Genomic DNA, 24319 nt, shown 5'->3' on the forward strand with positions numbered 1-24319 from the left:
AAATATTTAACAAATTTTATAATAAACTTTAAATTAAAAAAAAAACACAATCTGTTAAAAAATTAAAAAAGAGTGAAACATTTAATATAATTGTACAGTGGCATGTATATTTTATACAGTGAGGAAAATAAGTATTTGATCCCCTGCTGATTGTGTACATTTGCCCTCTGACAAAGAAATGACCAGTCCCTAATTGTAATGGTAGATTTATTGTAGGTGTGAGAGACAGAATAACAACAAAAGAACCCTCAATAGACAGAGCTCAAAAGACAGAGCTTGATGTGCATTGTTATGAGTCAAATAAGTATTTCATCCCCTATCAACCAGTCTGGAGACTGGCTAGGCCACTCCAGGACCTTCATGTGCCTCTTCTTACCACTCCTGTGTTGCCTTAAAATTGTAAGCGACCCTGAGTGTGACTCGGGATTACTGCTTTTTGCTGGTAAAATCCACCCCGAGTCACACTCGAGATTACTGCTAGAGGGGTTAAGGACTGGGTCTCGAAAATTGAGAAAATTCGCAACATGGAAATGCTGATGGCAGAGGATAAAAACCGAATTGAACAATTTAAATTAACCTGGTCTGTCTGGGACTGGTTCAGAGAATCCCCCCAACTCCAAACATATATACGCTAAAGTAATAATTGTCCAGAGAATCATTGGTTCTAGTGATGAGGGTCGCTATTCAAAATCCACTGCCCCGGTTTTGTCTATATTCCCTCCCAAGAGCAATCTTGTTGTTTATGTATTTTGTTTTATGTTTTAAGTTAGTTTATTTTTATGACTGTTGGTATCAACCATGGGTCTATATGATAACATGGACTTCAGGTCCATCTACCCATGATACTGATGAGACTTTCAAATGTTCGACACTCATACTTATGGGCTTTTGTAAATCATCTAGGCCCATAAGGGCATTTCAGTATTAGTCTATAAAACCTAAATTGCCCAGATTGCAAAATGGATCTTTTTCATACCTTTAGACCAATGGTTGGTTGCATTGTTGTAATATAACTGTATTGTATGTACCTTGTTAAATATTTTTGGTAAAAACGATTGAAAAGAAAAAAGAAATGATCGGTTTCTGCAATGCTGCATGTTCCATGTATTTCCATACACTTTCCATGTATAGATAATTCCTAGGTTTAATATTTTGCCACTGGAGCCTTCTGCCTCCAATAGTGATTTATCTCACATACCCCACCACATTACCTTTTTTTCTGACAAAAAATCACACTTGCCTAGCACTTACCCCAATTACTGCACCTACATCCCATGATTGCCTCCTCTATCTGGCCCACACCACCAGAATTATCTCCAGATTGGTCATACACTGTTCATACCATAACCCACCACCCCACATCCCTCAGCCCCTATTCCTCATCACTGATGGCTCACTGTATGGTCTGCCCAACACTTACATGTCACTTAGATGGTAATTTGTTCTACTGTCACTTGCTGCAGAAACAAGCTCAACAGAAACAATTGTTAGTGCTATCCTAGCCCTGCACATTACACCTGCACTGGGTGTGCCAGACTCCATCAGATCTCTGCCCAGTCCATGCGGTACAAGGTTTTATATAGTGTTCCAGGTGGGAGAAAAATGATGAACTCCCATTTACTGATCTCTTCTGCACGCAGGTATAACTCGCAGGTTCTCAATAATGATCATGTCTGGGGTCTCAATTTAGAAAGACAGGGTATGAACAAATGGCACGATATACTGGCTTTCAGTGCTACTGAAGCAGACCAAAAAGTTTGCTGGGATTATGTGGTAGTGGAATGATTTGTGCAGAAATTGCTCGAGCAGACGAAGATACTAAAGTGTTTTGTTGTTGGCTGTGAAAAAGCTGACAGCTGTATTCAGTATGCCGTTCTATGAGCTGTCTAAATTACAAGTAATTAACACAAAAGACGCAATCGTGTAAAAGTCCTCTGATGTCTGCTTTAAGGTAACCTGTAAAATCTTTCATCCCATTATACTTTCCACAGTCCTCTTCTGCACGTACTGACTTAATCATACCTTCCCCACTCCTCTCTTGCATGTCCTGGCCTCTTCATACCTTCTGTGCTTCTCTCCTGCACATTCCATACTCATCATATCTTCCACACAATTCTCCTACACAGTCTAGCCTCATCATACCTTACTCAGAACTCTACATACTGCCCACATCATAACTTTCTCTCCCTCATGTGCATACTGACCATTCATAACCAGAGTACTTTTCTACTGCGCATTCTGCCCATACTGCCAGATTTTGTTGATCATATTTTGAGAAAAATTTCTAAGACTGTGAATTATGTAAAAGTTCCTTTAGAAATATTTAGAGAAAAATAATTTTTAAAGAAAAAAAGTTTCACTATATTTTTTAACTGAAACCAAAATATAATATATACCAAAATATATATCCAAAGCTTAAATTAAAAAGCCCTATCTATCCTAAGCAAAATCCAGAGAACTGGGACCTCAGTTGAATTAAACTTGGTTTGGGCTTCTTGTAAGCCAATGAATTCTTGGCAAATGGCTTGAAAATGCTTGCTGAATCTAAAGCACTCCAGATAAAGCATAAGCAATGTCAATATGTTTAAATTTTCTAATAAATATAAAAGACTGATATCATGATGTTTTCAAACCTTATTGAACATTTAAACATCATGCGCCCTGCTGAATGGAGAGCTCTGACTCTGACTTGGCTGAAGGCAAACCTGTGCAAATAAATCATTGCTTCCCTACAGAGGGTACGGTTTGGTTCTGCAGCAAGGTGTCAGGACACGTATTCTCTTACTCAGACTGTAGCTGCTCCAAAAGAAAAATGATATTGAACAATCACTTTAATCTCTGTGGAATCTATTAGGCTGTTTTAAACTGGAATTTTTCCCTTTGCCTTACGAAATCCAAATGGGTTTAGGAGAAAGCACAGGTTAATTTACAGAATGAATCTCCCAGGGATGTGAGAGAGAGAACTATTGGGTGGAATTATTGTTTCATGTTTGTTCTGTTTTTGATAATCTCTGCTACTGTTACAGCTGTATTTAATAATCTGTATTTCCTAAGTAGACTTTAACTATAATAAGTGTGTGGGAATTTGTTTTATTTAACTAGTAACTAGCTCCACAGCTCCAATGAAGACTTTTGCCATTCTCTAACTTTCAGGTCTTCAGGGAACCCCTGCTATATTTACTATAGACAAGGTTGTATACAGGTCACAGTATATCATGTGGTGTTCAGTGGGAAGAATGTCTTCCTTACACATGGCCAAAAAGATCATTGGTGTCAGTTACACTGACCTGCGAGGCACAAATTGTTCATTGCTCAAAAAACCCCTAGCAACCTCCGGAGGAACCCTGGCTTCTACAAACCCCTTCTGGTGGGTTTACATTAGAAGGCTAACAATCTGCCAATATCTTACCTTTATAGAAAATAACTTGGGCTTTAGTGCCTATGTAGTGAAATTTGAAAATACATTTCTGCACAATGCTTGTAAATGTTGGGTTATTTGAAAGTACTTTATTTTTTGTTGTGAATATTTAAAAACCTTATTTTGCATAGTCTGGGCACAGATTCAATTTAATGTTGTACGTTTGTCTCTGTTCATATAAATGTCTGTTTTAAATTCAGCTAAAATTCAGTAAAAATGAAGATAACATTTTTTTTTTTTTTTGCTCTTTTTTGTAGATTGTGACTATGGTGCTTGTCCGTTAAATGTAAGCTTGCTACCTTCAAGTTTACCCAGTTTAAATCGGACCTTTTTTTGGCACATATCAGCCCTCCGGAGTAAAGGTCTTGTATTTGACTTCTCTAATGCATGGCTACAACAGATTGATCCATCAGATAACTGCCGGGACCTAACAAATTTCAAGATCAGTACTTTCTCAAGTGACTTACCCATCAACATTGGAACCTTTTGCAGGAATGGAACTGTGTCTCAAATTAAACTCCACGAAAGAGGTGTTGTTGCTTTAAGTCTTCCTTGGGATCAGACTATTAGAGATCCTGTGTTCAGAGTGGCTAACCGATCCTCCATCCAAAGTAGGTTTTAAGTTAAACTTTAAATCACTGTACTTTTCCATTCAAACCTGTAAGATTGAGGAAGTGGAGTTCTTTTTTTTTTCTGAATGCAGCATCAAATCATTTTGAAATCAGTGCTGAAGTTTGCAATATACTGCCATTCTTTATGCATTGTAATTCAAAATATTGTTGGCTTCTATCCACTTTAATGTAGAGGCTAACATACTACAGCATTACAAAAAATAGTGTGATAGTGATACGTTCCACTATTTCTTTTCTGCATTTTGACTGTGAAATGTGCAAAAAACTTGTGCTGTTGCAGCATTTACATGTGGTTTAGCCATGCTACCAATAACTTTTTTAGTGATTTAAAATGTTAAAGACCATTGTCATATTGTCACATGGGCACATAGACATTACAATGAGCCTTTCAGGAAAGTAAGCTTTTTTTAGCTTTTTAAATATCACACATAATTCCTGTATGAGAGATTGTACACCTATTTATCTGTTTCTTAGTACAGAGCTGTTTTTCATGCTACTCCCCATGACCTGCATTAAAGTGAACCTTCCTGCTCAGAATAGTATATCATTTCAGGGAGTGGTGCTTTATAATGTTCTAGGATTTTTTTAGTTGTGCAATCTCTGTGACAAACATCTTCCCTACTTTTTTTTTTTGCTTTATATCTTTGGATCATATTGATACTAACAGATTGGAAAAATACTTTCCATTTTGTTGTCCCATTTATTAAACAAAAAATGGTATTAAGATAGCAACTTGAAGAAGATATCTAAACTGGGCACAGAAGAGGTTCCATTACAAAAAAGTTGTCATCGTAAAGGTAAGTATAAAACCTCTTTTTTTTAAGGACAAGCACTTCTTTACAAATTGTGCTTAAAGAAGTCAACTTAAAGGAGTATTTCATCAATAAATGTTTGACAAAAAAAAACTGTTCTCATTTTAACAGTTCATATACAGACATGATACCAGTAGGCACTATTGGCAGTTCCCGATCGATCACTCATCAGGGGGTACACACGGCAGATTTTTACCTGTGACAAGCACCACCATGTGTCTTAGGTGACAATTATCTGACGTGTTTATGAAACGCAAGTGCTTTCTGGATTCTGGCAGCAGTGTATTCCAGGGAGCTTGGGGTTAAGGTAGATTGTAAACCTTCACATGTTTTCACAATGTTTGATGTCTTTTATTCATTCCTTTCACTGTTAAGGCAAAAACATGACTTCCTCATTCCCAAAGAAAACCACACACTAAAAACAAGCACTGGTTCCTCTTGTGCTTGTAAATTGCGATAACAGCCTAATAAACAGATAAAGTGAATAAAGGGAGTTGTTTTACCTTTTAAAGATTTTTTTTTCTGTTTAACTACATCTGTGATCAACACAGCCATATAGCTAGATGGATGACCCTAATTTCTCTATTACATGGATGGACTGTAAAGGAATAGAGTGGTGTCTTCCTTCCACCACCAGCATTTTGTGTAGGTTAGGAGTGTCCAGAGACAGATAAAGCCATCTACCTGCATATTCTGCTCTCTTCCCTTGTTGGCACAATATTATTATTATATTTTTATTGTGTGCCACTGATGTGTTGGTCAGCGCTTTCCAAAGTCATGTCTGTAACTGTGCCTCAGAGGGGCTCACAATTCAATGTCCCATAGTCTTAATAACACTGTCCAAGGCCATTTTTAGGGAGAAAGACAATTACCCTAACTGCATGTTTTTGGTATGTGGGAGGAAACCAAACTGCCTATAGGAAACCCATTCAACCATATAAAATCTGAACCTTGGACCCTTGTACTGCAAAGTCAGAATACTATCCACTGAGCCAACTGTGCTGCCTGTTTAGTTGCAGCATACCTGACTGCTTCCATCCCTGCCTCTTCCAATAGACCTTAAAGGACAGCTAAATACATTTTAAAACATCCCCCCCATTCCAAGCAGTCTCCTGGCCCCCATTTGATCTATTTTATAATAAATACAGAACCACATAAATGTTTGGTGTTTATATCCATTGAAGTTTTGACTTCTATATCACTACAGTATTGATTTTTGGCTTCCTATTAGTTTTTGGCCTTGATTTAAGGCAGTAACATTTGACAGCGTTTAGCATTTTATCAAAGATGAATGCCTTCCTTTTCATGTTGTTGTTTTTTATTTTCCTCTTTCTTTAAAGGATTGTGCATCATTGAATCAAATTTCCATACTGAATCTCTTGTAACACTACTATCTGCAAATTACCCGTCTGCATTTCCCTCTAATGAACGCATGACTTGGAAGTTCAACTTGCCTCCTAATCATGCAGCTGCAGTCAAGTTCACCAACTATACTACACCGGGGTGTGAGAAGAATGAACTGGAAGTGCAATATTATCTACCAAGACTGTTAACATTAAAGTTGCATGAAAAGCAACCTGCAAATATATTAGAGAACTTCAATTTTTCCTTGCAAAACTGCATAGTGGACAGAAAGATCACAAATCTGCCTGGACTTACCTTGAATTTTACTGTCATAGTTCAGAAGTCACCAGGAAGTAAGTTGCTGTATCATCCGATATAGTTGTCTTCTCTTGCAAATACTGAAATTTATTTTAGTTTGTGTTCAAAATAATAAAATATAAATTACAAATTATATATAATGATGTGAAATGTTTCCCATCTGTTTAATCATTTAACACCCAAATTAAACATTTAGCAGCTAACTGATAAACTAGCTTATATCTAGGGAACAGTTTGATTCTTTTGTTTTGATTTTATTACTGCCATGGGTTGGACTGGAACTTGTACCTTTTATTATTTCCAGCAATTGCTAAAATGTGAGTGAACAAACCTTAAAGGGTTGTGAGTTAACCAGTTGACAACCACAGATCCAGTTGGCTGGTGGTTGTTTCAGCGGTTCATCTTGAACCAATTCTCAATTATCTTGAATAGTCCCTGACAACCATGCCAAAATATGTTCATCATTGAGCAGTGCAAGCTGGAAAAAAAAAACAATAATTCCATGCAAGATTTTTAATCTTAGACTTTTGCTTCTTGCATTAAAACAAATGCAACCATTCATCTTTTCCTGCATTTATCAGCCCTGAATTTATTTTTAAAGCCTGATTGAACCCTTTTAGTTATGTCATTTATTTCTGTAATTCTGTCCAAATGTATATTTGGTAATACATTTTCTGTTCTTTTCATTTTTAAATTGCAAAATGCTAAAACAAAGGGTCACACCATGACTCTCACACAAAGAACTTCCAAATGTGCACATATGGAATGAGAAAAATAATACCGGGGCCATCAGTTATTTTGACGTCTAAATTAATGACCTGTTAAGGGTATTACCTGTGGACAGATTTAGGTATCGTAGTTCATTTACATGTTTCTCACCATATATTCTGTTTGTGTGTACTAAAATGATTTTGTGTGGTTTTTTTTCTTTACACTTATTCAAGTGAAACTTAAAGATGTGAGTTGAGCCTTTTACTCCAGAGCCAGTGCATTGCTTTTTAATGTTGCATGATGTGATGTATTTATATTGTTTTCCTCTGTCTACAGATATTATGTATCCACTAGATTTGACAAAGGAGAAAGATCTGCGTGTGCGTATAGGGAAGAGGAAATTTATTGGCCGTCTGTTTAGCCCTATCTGTGAGATCTGTAAAGCAGCTGCTGATTGTTCCCCTGAGCTGGAGATTGAAGGAGGGAAATACTACAAAATCTCCTTTCTCTGTCAAGATATGAGCAGTCTTACTGTAGAAGCTGTAAAGGAAATATGTAAGTGTTTAAAGATTGCCAAATTCTTGCTGTTGTAATCTATTTTTTTCTGTATTCAAGCCATAATGAACACTGCATAAATAGCAGGGCAAGAATGATTAAAAAATGTAATTTTAAAATGCTGAACACAATTTCCTTAAGTACCACTTTATATTAGTTACCCCCCTTGGTATCCCCTCTACTCTGATTGTCCTAGTAGCTGTGCATATGTAGCAAGAGACAGAGCAGTGTCCCAGCTTAACTATTCCTGGTGCTGGGTACTTATAGAAAGTACATACACACACTTCCAGGCTTTCTTTTAGCAGCACGTGTGCATTCATTAAGCTGGGATGGGGCAAATAAACACCAGTTGTCAGCTTCAGGATAAACGCATCTTGTAAATAATAGAATATCATTTTTTAGTGAAGGTTAATTTGCATCTATGATGATGTACACACGATCAGAGAATACAGTTGCATATTCATACAACCCTGTAACTAATGCGGTGTTCTTTGCACCTTTTAAACCTTGAGGAACCGCTTGCAATAACTTTGAGGTCTTCTGGAAACCCCTACTATCATTACTATATCCACAATTCTCAGTACATTAGTTTGGTGGTCAGTAGGAAGTATGTCTCCTATATGGCTGGCCAATGGGAAGAATGTCAAACTTAAAGATGGCCAAAGAGATCACTGCTGTCACTTAAACTGACCCGAGAGTCAAAAACTGCTCATTGCACAATGAACCCCTAGCAACCTCTGGAGGAAGTCTTGTTGGAGAACACTGAATTATTGTCCCATTACTTTACATTTATAAGTTAGTAGTGGAATCAGGGTGTAGCGTATTACATATATAGCAGTTCCGATGCTTTGTGATTAATATTAGATCACTGCAGTCTTCTGATTCATTGCTGTCAATATTTGTTTTACAGCATGTCATTTTTATTATGCAGATCATTGGAATCAACTAAATGCAGACTGGCCTTGTGTGGCTTCCTCTTTTGCCATGTCTAACCAGTCCACCCTAGATTTACTTACAACATATTCATACTTCAAACATGCCCGTGTTAGTCACAGAGTCACTAGAACACTCTGTATATCATAAATGCTGCTAAATAAAGTATAGACATACAAGACTCAATCTATTGTCTGTTTCTGCCTGAAGGCTTATTGCTGTGCAGTGAACAACAGTGGTTACTGATTTGTGGCTTTGTGCAAAATAGGGAACTTTTTGCCAGGTTGTTTTTTATTTTAACATACTTTCTGCTTTTTTGTTTTGTGTTATTAGCATGTTGGAATCTCTCAACCTGTAATATCACCAACATGGCCCTTAACATTCCTGAATCATTCATTGATTTTCCTGTCCATCTGGACAGTTTTACCTGGAAGCTGATAGCGCCAGAATACATCAGTACTGAAGTCACCTCTAAATCAATTTTCCTGCAACAAGATACTCAAGATAAACCCTGCAACTCAAATTCTTCAGGATTTACTTATGAAATCATCAGCTCAACCAACACAGACAAGTTTAGGATTGGCACCTTTTGTCCAAATGGGTCCTTTGAAAATGTTCAAATGAGGGACAATGTCACCATCATGATGCATATACCAAAACAGACAAATATGCGTGAACTGCAGAAACATGACCTACATGTGTCCTTTGTGTCATTTATTAAAGGTATAAATCAATACGCAAAAGTAAAAATTTACTATAGAAATGTGAAATGTTGCAATGACAACTAAAACATTGTTATTATTTATGCAGTGCAGCTGAGCCTGGCTGACTACTAGTGCTCCATCACGTTCTCTACTTGAGATTATGGTCACCAAGACAGACAGTGGCTTCAGTTTTTACCTATTCTATAAAAAAAAATGTGTGTGTATGTATGGATGTATGTATATATACAGTTAGGTCCATAAATATTTGGACAGAGACAACTTTTTTCTGATTTTGGTTCTACATTACCACAATTAATTTTAAATTAAAACAACTCAGATGCAGTTGAACTGCAGACTTTCAGCTTTAATTCAGTGGGTTGAACTAAAAGATTGCATAAAAATGTGAGGAACTGAAGCCTTTTTTTTGCACAGTCACTTCATTTCAGGGACTCAAAAGTTATTGGACAATTGATTCAAAGGCTATTTCATGGGCTGGTGTAGGCAATTCCTTCGTTATGTCATTATCAATTAAGCAGATAAAAGGCCTGGGGATGATTTGAGGGGGGTGCTTGTATGTGCAAGATTTTGCTGTGAACAGACAACATTCGGTCAAAGAAGCTCTCCATGCAGGTGAAACAAGCCAACCTTAAGCTGCAAAAACAGAAAAAAAACATCAGAGAAATTGCTGCAATATTAGGAGTGGCAAAATCTACAGTTTGGTACATCATGAGAAAGAAACAAAGCACTGGTGAACTCGGCAACGCCAAAAGACCTGGAGGTCCACAGAAGACAACAGTGGTGGATGATCGCAGAATAATTTCCATGGTGAAGAGAAACCCCTTCACAACAGCCAGCCAAGTGAACAACACTCTCCAGGAGGTAGGCGTATCGATATCCAAGTCTACCATAAAGAGAGGTGCAAGCCACTCATAAGCCTCAAGAATAGAAAGGCTAGATTGGACTTTGCTAAAAAAAAAAAAACATCTAAACATTTGCTAAAAAGCAACAGTTCTGGAAAAACATTCTTTAAACAGATGAAACCAAGATCAACCTTTACCAGAATGATGGCAAGAAAAAAGTATGGAGAAGGCGTGGAACAGCTCATGATCCAAAGCATACCACATCATCTGTAAAACATGGCGGAGGCAGTGTTATGACTTGGGCGTGCATGGCTGCCAGTGGCACTGGGACACTAGTGTTTATCCATGATGTGACACAGGACAGAAGCAGCCGAATGAATTCTGGGGTGTTCAGAGACATACTGTCTGCTCAAATCCAGCTAAATGCAGTCACATTGATTGGGAATCGTTTAAACATACAGCCAAAGCAACCCAGGAGTTTATAAAAGCAAAGAAGTGGAATATTCTTGAATGGCCAGGTCAGTCACCTGATCTGAACCCAATTGAGCATGCATTTCACTTGTTGAAGACTAAACTTCAGACAGAAAGGCCCACAAACAAACAGCAACTGAAAGCCCCTGCAGTAAAGGGCTGGAAGACCATTAAAGAGGAGGAAACCCAACATGGTGATGTCCATTAGTTCAAGACTCATCATTGTCATTGACAGCAAAGGATTTTCAACCAAGTATTAGAAATGAACATTTTATTTTCAGCTTTTGCATTTGTCCAATTACTTTTGAGCCAATGAAATGAAGTGATTGTGTAAGAAAAAGGCTTTAGTTCCTCACATTTTTATGCAATCTTTTTGTTCAACCCTCTGAATTAAAGCGGAAAGTCTGCAGTTTAACTGCATCTGAGTTGTTTCATTTAAAATAATTTTGGTAATGTACAGAACCAAAATTAGAAAAAAGTTGTCTCTGTCCAAATATTTATGGACCTAACTGTTTGTGTGTGTATGTATGTATGAATGTATGGGTGCATTATTTCTTTTTTTTCTCACCACTAATGGCTGCTTTTTTAAATAATTTTACTGATTCCAGGAAATTTTTGTTTTTACTAACCATCAATGCTGGGACATTTTTCCCTCCAACTGACATCTGTTCTTTTTTCCCGGTGCCAGGGCACATTTTTCCTCTCAATATTCACTAACAATGAGGCATTTTATTACAGTGATAAATCTTTAACATTATGGCATTTTTTTCCTCCAACTGATCAATAACATCTGAACATTATTTCCTCCTACTTATTTGTCTTTTTACCTTATTTTTAAATTAGAAAATGAGGTATAACATAGGTTCTGTACAGCATGGTGCACATTATATCATTTGGACCATAATTGTAAGAGCTAATACTATAGATTGCAATATGATGATATAATGATTTTTGTCTGTGCATTTGCCTTTTCTCCATTTTCTAAGTCTGGTAACACAAGCCAGCTGTTCTGTGTAAGAGAAACCCTAGAAATAGGGTGTTGATTTGACTGTTTGTCTGTATGATGCCAATTCTATCCCTGCTACCAGCATTTGTCAATTTGGTGCTGATTGTGTCTCCATGAGGTTATTTAGTTCTGTCAATACAGTATGCACATTGTCTCTTCACACGTTACTAGTTGTTATTGTATCAGCTTGGTTTGTATGATACGATCATGAACCTGGTGGTTGGCTTTGGCATTTGTTGTTGATAGGATTATTATTAATATTATTAATAATAGTAATAATAATAATAATATTAAACAGGATTTATATAGCGCAAACATATTAGTAGGATGAAAGAATTTTGAGACCGTGATGTTGGTGGTAGAAAAAACATGAATGAATTGAAGGTGCGCTATTGGAGCTTGGTAGCTCTGTGGAGACCTGGAAGGCTTTGCAACAGACTCAGTGGCACTGGCAATGGAATGCAAATGTTATATTGTAAGTCCCATATAATTTGTTTTGATTGTTTTGAGGGAAAGGGCTAAACAAGGTATCTGTCTTAGGGTGGCAAAATATATAAATACAGCCGTTGTTCCCCAGTAGATTTCATGATGATTCCCCATTATGGTAGTTACTTTCTATTGCTCATGTTATATGAAAAGTGTATGTCTTTAAAGCTTTAGAGAAGGGGTGTCAAACTGGTTTATAGACGCGAGTGATGTCGGGAATTGTTCATTTCATATTTCACATATTTACATATCAATTCATATTTAGGATTCTTTGAGGGCCAAAAAAAAAGACGTTGTGGGCCAGAGTTTGACACCCCTGCTTTTTAATTTAGGACAATGTTTAAATAAAGGGGTGCTTTTAGGGTAGATTCAGGTTTTTTTTTTTATTTTTTGCATGTTTACAGCAACAGGAAGCCGTGTCAACACCTGTAAGCCATGGACTTCTGGCGTAATCGGAAAAATATCTAATCTTTAGACTTCATTCAGAGCTGACCCACCGCTTTAGCTACATGTAAGGTTTCTTCTAGTCAATCTTAATGCAGTAGTTAGAACTGCCCAGGAGTGAGCTTCAGTTTCATCTCTGTTAAATAAATTCTGATAATTAGAGAACTGTGTGACTCAACCTTTTTAAAAATGATACAGTAGGAGGTTTTCATCAGACAACAGGAGCTGCAAATCAAGTGATTTACTCTTTCCCTTTTAGCTAACTCAGAGTGTTTTGGGAATCCTTTGTCGTGTATTGTTTTTTTTTTAATAATTAAATAGTTGCTTCACTTATTTTGTTTACTGGTATTTGAAAGTATCAGCATCTTCCAATAATTTATGTTAGTTAATCCCTAAAATTTATCTTTCCTTTATACTCTGTCTTGGCTAGGCTTAATACTGTGTGTATATGGTAAAACATAAAATGTCTGTATATATAAAAATTATGTTCTGACCAAATTATTTTTGTAAGAAAACATGAGTGTTACATAAGTTTTTTTCCCTCCTGGCATCCACAAACCAGTTAAATTTGTCCCAGCTTAGAAATGTTAAAAACTGGAAGATCTGTGTCAGTACTTGGAAACTTTTACATGTGAAATTGTGCCTACATGCAAATGTACTAAATGACTTATATTATATTTTTTTATTTATTTTGGCTTTTATTTTCTCTGTTATTTTCACAGAGGAGTGTATATTCACAGTATCTCCAAAACCTGGAGAAACAGTTCACATTCAAACTCCAAACTGGGACTTTGGGCTTCCAGATTACGTTTCTCTTTCATGGAAAATAAATGTACCCAGCAAACAGCTTGGCCGACTAAAGTTTGCGAATGATAAATTTGGTATATCTTGTGAAATGGGTCGTGCATATGTCAGTATAAAGGAAGAGAAGGACTATGGGCCTGGCATAGTACAGAGAGATGACAAGCAGTTGCCTGGTCCCCTTGATATTTATTCTTCATTTTGGGTGAACATCTCCAATTGCAAACCCTGGGCTGCAACAAAGAAACTTAAACTTCAGCTGTCGGTTGCCTTCAGTCCAATTACCCCAGGTGAGATGTTAAAAAGGCTTGTGAGATCCAAAATTATTAATGCTTGTTCTTCTGAGACTAGCGCAGCTAACATGTACCACCTACTTTATTATTATAAAGGAGTTCATAACAAAAACTGAAGCTTATTCTACAAAAAATGGTTTCAGTGTAGCAAAACTGATTGTCTTTTTTGCTGACTTTACAAGTAAGCGTAGTATTTCCTCAACAATTCCTTCAATTCCTCTTTTTTGCTGTAGGATGGTGTAATCTTTGTTTAGGTAGCATTCTGTGTCATCGGTCATCAGGAGTACCCAGAGGAAACTCATGCAGACATGGGGAGAACCTGCAATCTCCATGCAGATAGTGTCCTGGCAGAGATTCGAACCTGGGACTTGCCACCATGGTTTCTATATTTATCCATTTGGGGTGATTTGTCTATAGATATGCTCTGTTTTGGTTTATTAAATATTAGAGCTACTTTTGTTTTCTGTGCAACAGATATGACAGGAAAGTTTTAAACAATTCACAGTCATAGGAAATTGCATTTTTTTATATACTCCGTGGTATATTGTTTTCATCAATCATATCACCTTCATTTTCACAGGTATTAAGTACCTACTCATTGCAGCCGGTTCAGCAGCTGCTGTTGTTCTTGCGGTGATAATAACTATCTGCTGTGTGAAAAAGAAGTAAGTATTACCTCATTTCATATCGGCATTTTAATATTTGCTAGCTATCATTTCATCCTACTGCAGTTGGAATATTATTTTCATTTCATTACCATTATTGTAATAACAGAGCTTCCTGTTATTCCTGATAAGTGCCAATATTTACCAAATTATTATTTGACAATACTGTTCACTGGCTCGTTTATTTTCTCTTGCATTCATTAATTCCATCGCTCTGTACTTTTTTATATTCTTCTCTATTTCTCTGTTTTTCATATTTTGTTCATAAGGAACTCGTAGGGGGAGTGGGAACTCATAACCTTAGACAGATTTATCCATCCTTTGGGGATAAGTCACATCAGTTCTTACAACCAATGATGTTGTAACTGGAACAAGAAAAAAAGGGCAAAGAAGTTTCAAAGTCCTTGCTCTCACAGAGTTGGGGGTTTGAGTGGAAATCTCACTGGTAAAAGTTTTCTGACAACTTTGTAATGCAGTATTTCTTTCACTTTTTTATTCTCATTCATGAGAGGCAAAGGAAGTCTTACTTATATGTGTCACTTACTGAAGGATTAGACACTGGTAAGCAAAGAAGAAAGTGTAGGGCAGACAGATGATCCCTTCTGCTCCCTGCATGCTTCAGTGTAATGGTAGTGTTCTACATAAATAGACATTAACAGATCTGCTTTTTTCTATTTTTCTTTTTATCTAAATTTTTGCTAGAGCTTGTTTCTCACCCACTAGGTTGATTGTCACCCTCCACTCCTTTTTATTTCCTGGTATTCAGTACAAGAAAGTATCACCTTACTACTATTCCTGTTTGCAAGGGCCATGTGGAACTCCGAACATCAAACATTGTTCCTAAATGGTCTGGTCTTAAAGGGACAATGACTCTTCTGACCAATACTTGAAATTATCAAGGATGCCACTGACATCAAGCCAGGAGTCTGAACTTCCCTATAGAGGGAAAGTAAGGGGGAGAGACAAAGTGGAGGTAGCTGGAATAGGATAAAAAATGGGGGGAGTAGAGGGGGAGAGAAGTGAGCATAATCCTGTAGCCCACAAACTAGGTAATAATGTTGCAATATTTATTCACAAGTCAGACGAAAATGCTTCCAGATTGTCCGCAGATCTAAAGAACAATGCCCAATAAAACCATCATTGGTGGCTTTTCCTGTGCCTCTCAAGGAAGCGGTGAGGTCCTCCATTAAGTGAAGTTCGTTCATTTGGATTTTTATGTTTAAGGATGCTACGAGTTTGGCCTATATTGTATGTCAGTAGAGAGCTTACCATATATATTCAAGTATAAACTGAGATTTTAAAGACCTGAATATGGCATTAGAAAATAACTTCATATTTTCAGCAGTCCTGAAACTGCAAAAGATTAAGAAAGACTGCCCAAAAGATTAAGAAAAGTTGACCCATCATACCCAACCTAAAAATGCAAAATACTTTAACCCTTCACAAAGATAGACTAAAGCACATTTGATTGTATTTTCCTTTAAAAAATTATTTAATAACATACCATGTATGTTTTAATTCATATCCATTTTATTGATGTTTTTGTGGACTACCGTTTTGAATGTTGACAGTGATTGCCACATTTTGCACCCCAGGTTTATGCTAAAATCAATGTAGTTTTCCTGTGCTTTTTTTCCAGGTAAAAGTAGATAACTCAGTTTATTTTTGAGTATATACAGTATATTTCATTAGATTGTGAGCTCCTTTGAGGGACAGTTGGTGACACGACTATGGACTTTGTACGGAGCTGCGTAATATGATGGCGCTATATAAATAATGTGTAATATTAATAATATTTTCATGCTGTTTTCTTACACAGTGGGACTAACATAATAGCTAAAAAGGAGAGTATCACTTCTGGTGTTTTTAGTGTTTATTAGAGGTGAAATTAGAGGTGAAAACTTACTAAGATAACTGAAAATTTACTTTGAATTGTTTTACTCCTTTAGTAAATTACGATTATTATGACACACCTTTTGTTTGATTCTAGGAAAAAGCAGAAGGAAGCTCCAATGGGTATATACAACACTGAGGTAAATACTGAGGCACCCAGGCGGCAAGCTTTCTTCAAGAAGGGTAGGAAGACTAATGAATCACACGTGTATGCAGTTATTGATGATACGATGGTGTATGGCCACCTGCTGCAAGAAAATGGTGATTCCACTCCAAATGTAGATGTATACAGACCATTTGAGGGCCCTATGGATGATCCCCCACCGGTTCCTCCTTTGAAATTTCCTAATGGGAGTACAAGAGAAGATGCAGTGCAAGACCCTCTTGCACGTTCAATGAAAGAAAATGAGATCTATATTGTCTCTGAACCAATTATGAGGCAACCAGTAGAAAATGAAGACACCAGCATACCTTACATTGAAGAATCAGACAGTGGAACCATCCGTACGTAAAGGAAATAAAATGGAACGATTTCTGGATGATCATCAGGAGAAAATATTTATTTTGATAACAAACAAAAAAAAACTTTAAAAAACAAGACATATATGTCCACTTTGGAGATGAGCACCCCGTACGGAGCAAATGATTCAGTTGCGTCCACTGAATTTAAATCTCACTGGAGCCATGTTGGCTTAGCTGACTGAAAAGCAAGATATCAATGCCTTGTCAGCTGCATTGTTTCTTTCAAAAGCATGCAGAGCACAATGTGAAAAACTGCAGAATGCAAATTGCTTGTCCCCTCCTATCAGTAGCATCTGACTCTCTGCATTGCACTGGTACCCAATAAATGACATTAATTACAATTCTATGAGAAATTGTATATGCCTTTTTGTGTAAATCCACCAAGATTTGTTTTATAAAAGGATTATCATATTTTTTAATTTTTTTTTCCCTGTTTTTTTTCTTACTAAGTATTAATACTCTACATCTATGTCTGCTGATCTATGAAGATGTTATCCACATGTTTGCAATGATTTTTTACATGTTATATTGATATACATCTTAAAATTGGTCAGAGACAGTAGCCAGAGGGTGGGCCAGTAAGCTATGGAGGTGTCATTTGTGTGGGCACCCACTGGTGACAACTTCTGATAATGCTAGTTGCCTGGTTGGTGGTCACGTATAATTGTTTTTCCACATTGAGTCAATGACTGGAAATTATATTTTCTGGATAGTTCTTCAGAATCAGTAACCTAGAATGGATTGAAGTCAGAAAATCACATTGACAGCCAAGCAAATTGCATCTAGCAGCAAATAGCAGTTTTCATATTGCCCTAACATTAAATTTCTATAGGGCTAGGATGTTGCAGCATGCATTACGTGCAGTAGTGCACTGTGGTATCATCCATTTGCCTTAACTCCACTGAAAGGTAACCTAAGGTAAACTAAGCAATATAACTATTGTACACAGTGAAGCTCATTCATAGGCATTTGAGTTATTTAGTCCATTTACAGCATTAAAAACAAATACACAAGTGCTGACACGTAAGCAACGTTACACTGAATACATAGAGTTGTTACTAAATGTGTTGAGACAGGAATTCCCAGAACGTGTATTTGTCCTACTTCCACATTCTGTAAATGTATACTCGGCACTCAAAAAGACAGAAGTGGCAATGCAGTCAGTATGCAGTCATGTTTTTTTTTTTTTTTTTTTTTTTTTGTTCAATGTGTGCTGTTGTATTGGTGGGTACAATTTTTAAAGTGTATGTAGACTCTAACAATTAACTGTTTTTTTTTACTGTACTTGCAGGGTTGAGATCCCTTTTACATGGGTGATTTATGGACAGTTTACCCAATCATGGGTGTTTTTTTGTGGCTGAACACCTGCCCCCGCTAATTACCTGCCTATTCACGTCCTCCTTTATGCTTTAACATTGAAACAAATAAAATCATAAAAGAGGAAGCAGAAACACAGGCAGCCATTCATCTGGCCATAAGCACCCATAAACTGCATTTAAATAGCCCATGTTTTTTAAGTTTTTGTTTTACTCCGAAATATGCTTTATATTTGTTTTTCATCCAGAAATAGTCTTACCAGGAGTAACTTTGACAATTATTTTGGTTCTTCCCATGTGGACCTTAGACTGAAAGTTGGAAACCATGGTGTTATATTTGCCAGTGAGAGTATTGGTTTTAAATGATTTGGACAGATTCTTGTACTACCTAACTGGTAGCACATATTGTTTTTAGTTTGCTTAATATAAATATTTAAAATATGTTCTTCATTGTGTTTTCACATATTGCCCAAGTTTTGTCATTTATATCAACATTCCATGTTGTATAAATGTTCTCTGCCTTTTTGTGTTTTGTGTATTTCTGAATAATTTTTGCACTGCTTTAGTACATCTTTTAAAGCTTTTTTGGTGTATTTATTGTTTTTATGTTTCAAGAACTTTGTGTGAAAGAGACAGCAGTTTAATTTGTTAGATGCAATTGCCTTGTTTTCAGAGGATTTAATACTTGTTATATAATAATATGCCTGTCTGTTTTCATATGTGGAATAAAACTTTAAATGCCTAATTCTAAATTTGAATATCTGAATGTGGCTGTGCCACTCCCTTTACATTGGACTGAGAAACTGACAGTTGAGCCAGGAACATTTTTTTACATTAAATCATCACAATGAACTCTCTGCTTTATTTTTTACCATTGTTGGGCCTGTACGTGCTGGCTATTTTTGAGTCACAAATGGAAATAGTTTTTCAAAGCTTTGTCATGGCCCTGTCTGGAATTCATATATTTGAAAGATTAGTATCTTTGTAAGGTATGACCACATTTTTAAAAATCTAGAAATCTAAAAATTTCCAAGTCCAGTATTTCTTTTTTTAAAGCAAATATACATATGTCATTATGGTCAACTTCAATTCGACAAAATGAACTGTACAGATTAAGGCCTTCATAATAATTATGGGTAAAATAAACACATTCCCCAGGCCTGCTAATTCGAGGCTTCCTTTCCAGTGCAACATTCTGGAACGTATCACTTTTTAAATATTTTTATATTAGTTTGTTTTTCAGATTGAGTAGGACAAGGGGTATTATATGTAAATTGTGATTATGTTGGGACATTTCGTTCCCTATAACAATAAGTGTTACCCATTTTGTGTGCACTATTTATTTCATGTACATAGTATGTAATCCATAGTACCAAGATATGTATTCTGTGCAATACAGTATATAAACTTGACTGTCCCCTTTTGTACACTGTGATATAAATTACATATTCCTGTCTGTCCTCCTCCGTACTCTGTGGTGTACATTAAATAATTTTACCCGCCTTACACAGTGCTGAAGATACATACTCCTGAAGCATGCCTAACACTTCATTATTCCCTAATTGATATGAGTTGCAGTGTGTTACATACTCCTGACAGCCCGTCTGTATGATGTTCCCTGTGTTGTGTGGTTAAGTACTCTGTTTGCATTCTGTACCAGGTAATGTACAATGCATTAACAGGACAAACCACCATCTCCATCTCTATACTGTGCTTTATCAGTAGAAGTTGTAATCCCATTTATTTGAATCAAAGCAATAGATAACATATATCATTCAAAGTTTATGGGCCAGCAGCTAGTGCTCTTTGCACACATGGCCTTTATGAACAGCGAAACTATTCTCTATAAATCACAGATGGCACTGGAGGAGAGGAAAGTAGGATATCCCTAAAGGAGATTCAGAAGTGCTAAAGCTGCAAAATGTGACAGCTTTTTTTGGCAATAATTTTATATTAACTCTTAAAACTCTTAAAATTACCCTCAGGTTTGACAGTCTGAGCATCTGTTTGACTAAATTCTGTTTGCTGAAACCCTTCCTACATAGTCTTAAAGTTGCTGGCTTAAACAGACCAACAGTGGCAACCTTTTAGCTGCCATTCCCTCCTGAAGCAAAAAGAAGATGGCAGCAAACAGAGGGGGGAACCTATGGCCATAGACTTTTCTCCCTCCCCTAATTTATGGGGAAGGATGGGCAGCACCCCCTATTGTTAAAGTGAAGAGCAGTTCTAAAAGGTAGTAGCGGTGTGCCACATGGAGACAATAGATAAGCATTGCTGTTGTACTCTTCTCAACCCTCTACAATCCCTCTTTACTTCCTTTGTTTGCATCCTCCGCCATGTTTAGGAAATTAATTTATACCCTATTTCCATTTACAGAAGGAGAGCTTGGCTTGCCTATGCTCGGTGGTCATACCCATACTGACTTTTTGGGCCTGAATTAATATAGCTCTCCAAGGTTGGAGAGGATACACTTTCATCGGTGAAGCTGGGTGATCCAGCAAACCTGGAATCGATTTCTTCAAAGTAATTTGCTATTTTCCAGCAAATGTTTTAAATCCTGGACCAGATCTATTATAGCTGCACTGATGAAAATGTATTCTTTCCAGGCTTGGAGATGTTTTTTTTATAAATAAGGTCCATTGGGTCTGACTACCATGTGTGACCTAAACTTCATATTTCAGCTTCATTGAGCAGAAAGTTCCTGGGCAGCGCATTATGATATTCTAAGTCACCGCCATTGATTTGTATTTGTTTAATTTTTAAAAACCTTTAATTACATTTTTTATATATTCTTAATTATTTCCGGTTAGCATTATAGCCAGACAAATACTGGAGAACTTTCAGAAGTGATATGGCAATGGCAGCTCCTATTTCTCTAGGCAAATCTGGTTCTAGATATTTTTGGGATTTTTATTACCAAAAACTCGTTTACAGCTAGCCCAACAGTGACTTGCAATGGCAGTCAGTTTACATTTTACCAGTAAAGATAGCTGTACACCTAGGTTTTATCTTATATAAAATCAGATTTACAAGGTCACCTAAGGTGAATTTTCTGGTTGAGCAACATTTATATAAGATTTTCAAAGCAGCATCTACACTCACACACATAATTGAAGAAAGATTTCTTTGTGTAAACACATATTAATTTCAGTAGTCCTCAAAAAAAGAAGTATATATTACAGAAACTTTGTACAGAAGGCTGGTTTAACAATATTCTTTCACACTTGGCTTCCGTCATGAGTAATGTTTCCAGCTGTCACAGTTAAAATTGTTACTGGTGGCCAGGATATGAAAAACATACTTAGAAATTGGAGTAAGATTTTTACCACTACCCAAAGACTATTTGTCATTTGAGCATAAAAAAAAGGTCTGGTTTAAAAAAACTTTAGGAATAAAGATGGCATTTCTGCAAAAGCTTATCAAAACATTGTTGTCAGTGGAACTATACAAAATTTAAAAATAAAATAAAAAAAAAAAAGTTGCAGGCAGGTTGTTTATTGCAGAGGGAACAGGCGATGTCCCTTATGCTATAAAATAAACGTGTCTGCCTGTTGACAATTTTTGCTATAATGTACCCTTACCTGCTCGTGTCAGTATGCCAACATAACTGGCAAATCTTGCTGTTGGGAATAATTTAACTCGTGCATGCATTCCCAGAAAGTATGTATAGAACCCTAAGAGAAGCCTGTGGAGATGCCAGTGTCCATAACAGAGTGTGAAGATGTGGGTGTAATTAAAAAAAAAAAAATCTGAACAGGCATCTAATTCTTATTTTATTGCAGAAGAATTGTGCAAGAAAATACTGTCCAACATTGTCCAACAATAAAAAAGTTAGGTTAAGTTGGCTCAGACCTGCCTGGGGATCAAGTGATCCCACTTGGCTCCCAGCGGATGGCACCTAGCCAGTCACTTAGTCGCTGCTGGTTCTTAAAGAACCCATGTCTGCACATTTGAAAGCTGGCTTTGACACCCATATATGTTCTTTGGGGCTACATGTGGCAGCAATTCACTGGCATATGGAAATGGTAAGCGCACTATAAACCTGAGAGATTGGCTAAGTGCCTAAGTTTCAAAATATTAACTGACACCTTCTGAAGCTCTACTGTCCTCCCCGCCCTACCCCGTATACTATCAAAAATGTTTGAACCTGAAGTAGAAGTGCATCCACACTCTGATGTGTTTCAAAGACAAGCTAGTTTAATATTCACTCGATAAACACTATGCTAAGACTCCACTCTCTAATGCATTTCACCCAAAAAAAGAGCTAATCATACAGATGAGGGGAGAGAATGAGGATAAGATATTTATATACAAACATGTCTTCATTGAGCAATTGCCAAGGTGGAAACTTGGCAGGATGCATGTCTTTAATAATAAACTTCTGCTTGACATATTGGAGTGCAAATGTTTTCTTTTGTTCTTCAGTGCTATCAAATGATTTTGAAAAAACAACTGTACTACATATATTTAGTGTTACTCCAAAATGATGAACTCTTGCGTGCAGTAAATCCAGTCTGTATTGTGCACATGTGTACAACAAACATATTGTTTTTTATTCTACTTTTATATTTTATCTTATGTTGCTTTATTTCAATTATGGAGACAATATGACTGCCATTCTACAATTACCCACTAAAGGTTAGCCATCACTTGTTCTTGGAGGTCAGATGTTTACCTTTTTCTAGCAAAAGTTTAAAATGTGTTTCAATCCAAAAACAAAAAATATATTGAAGTTTAGCAGTCATTGTGGTGGTTACAATAAATTATTTTTTTATTTTTCATTTGGTAATCCTTCCAATAGCACACTTGACTTGGACTTGAGTCTGAATTAAGTCGCCTAATGAACGACTTGCGACCCGACTTGGGGGTTTGCCAGCAACTTGAATTGGACTTGACTTATGGCTTTCTCCGCTGTCAGCTGAAAGGGACAGGGAGGAATGCAGTGAGGCTTTTGTAACACCCCCTTCCTCCTCGCCCCCTTCAGCTGCCAGAGGAGAAAGCCGTGGACTTAGAATGCAAGAGAGGTGGGAAGAAAGGGAGTGAGTGAGTCTTCTGTAACACAGCCTTCCTCCCCTCCTTCCTTGCATTCCAAGTCCACGGCTTTCTCCTATGACAGCTGAAGGGGGTGGGGAGGAGGGTGGTGTTACAGAAGCCTCACTGCCTTCCTCCCTGCCCTCTTCAGCTGTCAGAAGAGAAAGCCGTTGACTTAGAATGTGATCCTGTGCTCAAGAACAGGATTAGTGCTCTGTTTCTATATAGGGACAAATGGGCATAAATGAGGTGACTTGACTTGGGACTCGACTAGAAGGAATCCTTGGAGACTTGACTTGGTGTCAATAATAAATAGTAAATCTATCACTTAAAAAAAGGAGATGCCTAAAAATGTAGATAATGTACCTGCAGCAGCTTTTTTATACATCCGCTGTAGCAAAAAGTTAGTAGTTCGGAGGAGCAAACCTTTGTCTTCTCCTTCACTCAACATGTACACATTACTCTTAGCTCACCCAGGGTAATCCATGTCTTAACAACAAGGTAAGTTTTACAATGCCAGAATGTTCAGCTGTTTAAATAGTTGTATGGTTTTGTGTCATATATATATATACATATTAAAACAATTGAATAAACACCCTCCAATAGTAGTGGTTCTATACATTTTAACAGGGGCTGTATGTCAATGTGATCACCATAGGTGGAGGAATCTGAAAGTTCAAACTTTTGCTGCAAAAGCTGAACCCCCCTACCTTCACAGCACCCCTTATTAAATTGTGCCTGATATGTGATCTATAGTTAGGCATAGGCAGTGGAAGAGGTAGGAACAAGCTAAACTTATATTGGAAAACCGCCATTGAACAGTGACCAGAAAGGATGTGGCATTACAGCTGACCTTTATTCAGATATAAAATACACATACTTCAGGTCTGCAATAAAAAAATACATTATTAGAATTTTTTTTATTTAAGCAATAGAAATTTGAATTTGACCTGATAGCAGCCTTTGCAGTCACTGTACAAAACAGCTAGTGTGTGTTCTAGGCAGGACACAAAGCTATTTAAATCTACCACTGATGATGGTCAAAGAAAAAAATATTGCTAGAGAAATCTGTGTACTGAAGGTAAATATTGCATATATTGCAAT

General features: G+C 36.8%; 1 protein-coding gene across 1 annotated transcript in view; it reads left to right on the top strand.

The window, feature by feature from the left end:
* Positions 1–18929, top strand: part of CDCP1 (CUB domain containing protein 1) — a 31840-nt gene extending 12911 nt beyond the window's left edge. Inside the window, exons 3-9 of the mRNA XM_072412263.1 lie at positions 3676–4029; positions 6203–6559; positions 7572–7790; positions 9057–9446; positions 13417–13785; positions 14369–14453; positions 16444–18929. Of these exons, the coding sequence (XP_072268364.1) occupies positions 3676–4029; positions 6203–6559; positions 7572–7790; positions 9057–9446; positions 13417–13785; positions 14369–14453; positions 16444–16858 (2189 nt within the window). The 3' untranslated portion in view covers positions 16859–18929. The remainder of the gene's footprint in view (positions 1–3675; positions 4030–6202; positions 6560–7571; positions 7791–9056; positions 9447–13416; positions 13786–14368; positions 14454–16443) is intronic.
* The last annotated feature ends 5390 nt before the right edge of the window (positions 18930–24319 follow it).

The sequence above is a fragment of the Pyxicephalus adspersus genome, chromosome 5 (assembly GCF_032062135.1).
Source record: "Pyxicephalus adspersus chromosome 5, UCB_Pads_2.0, whole genome shotgun sequence".
NCBI lineage: Eukaryota > Metazoa > Chordata > Amphibia > Anura > Pyxicephalidae > Pyxicephalus > Pyxicephalus adspersus.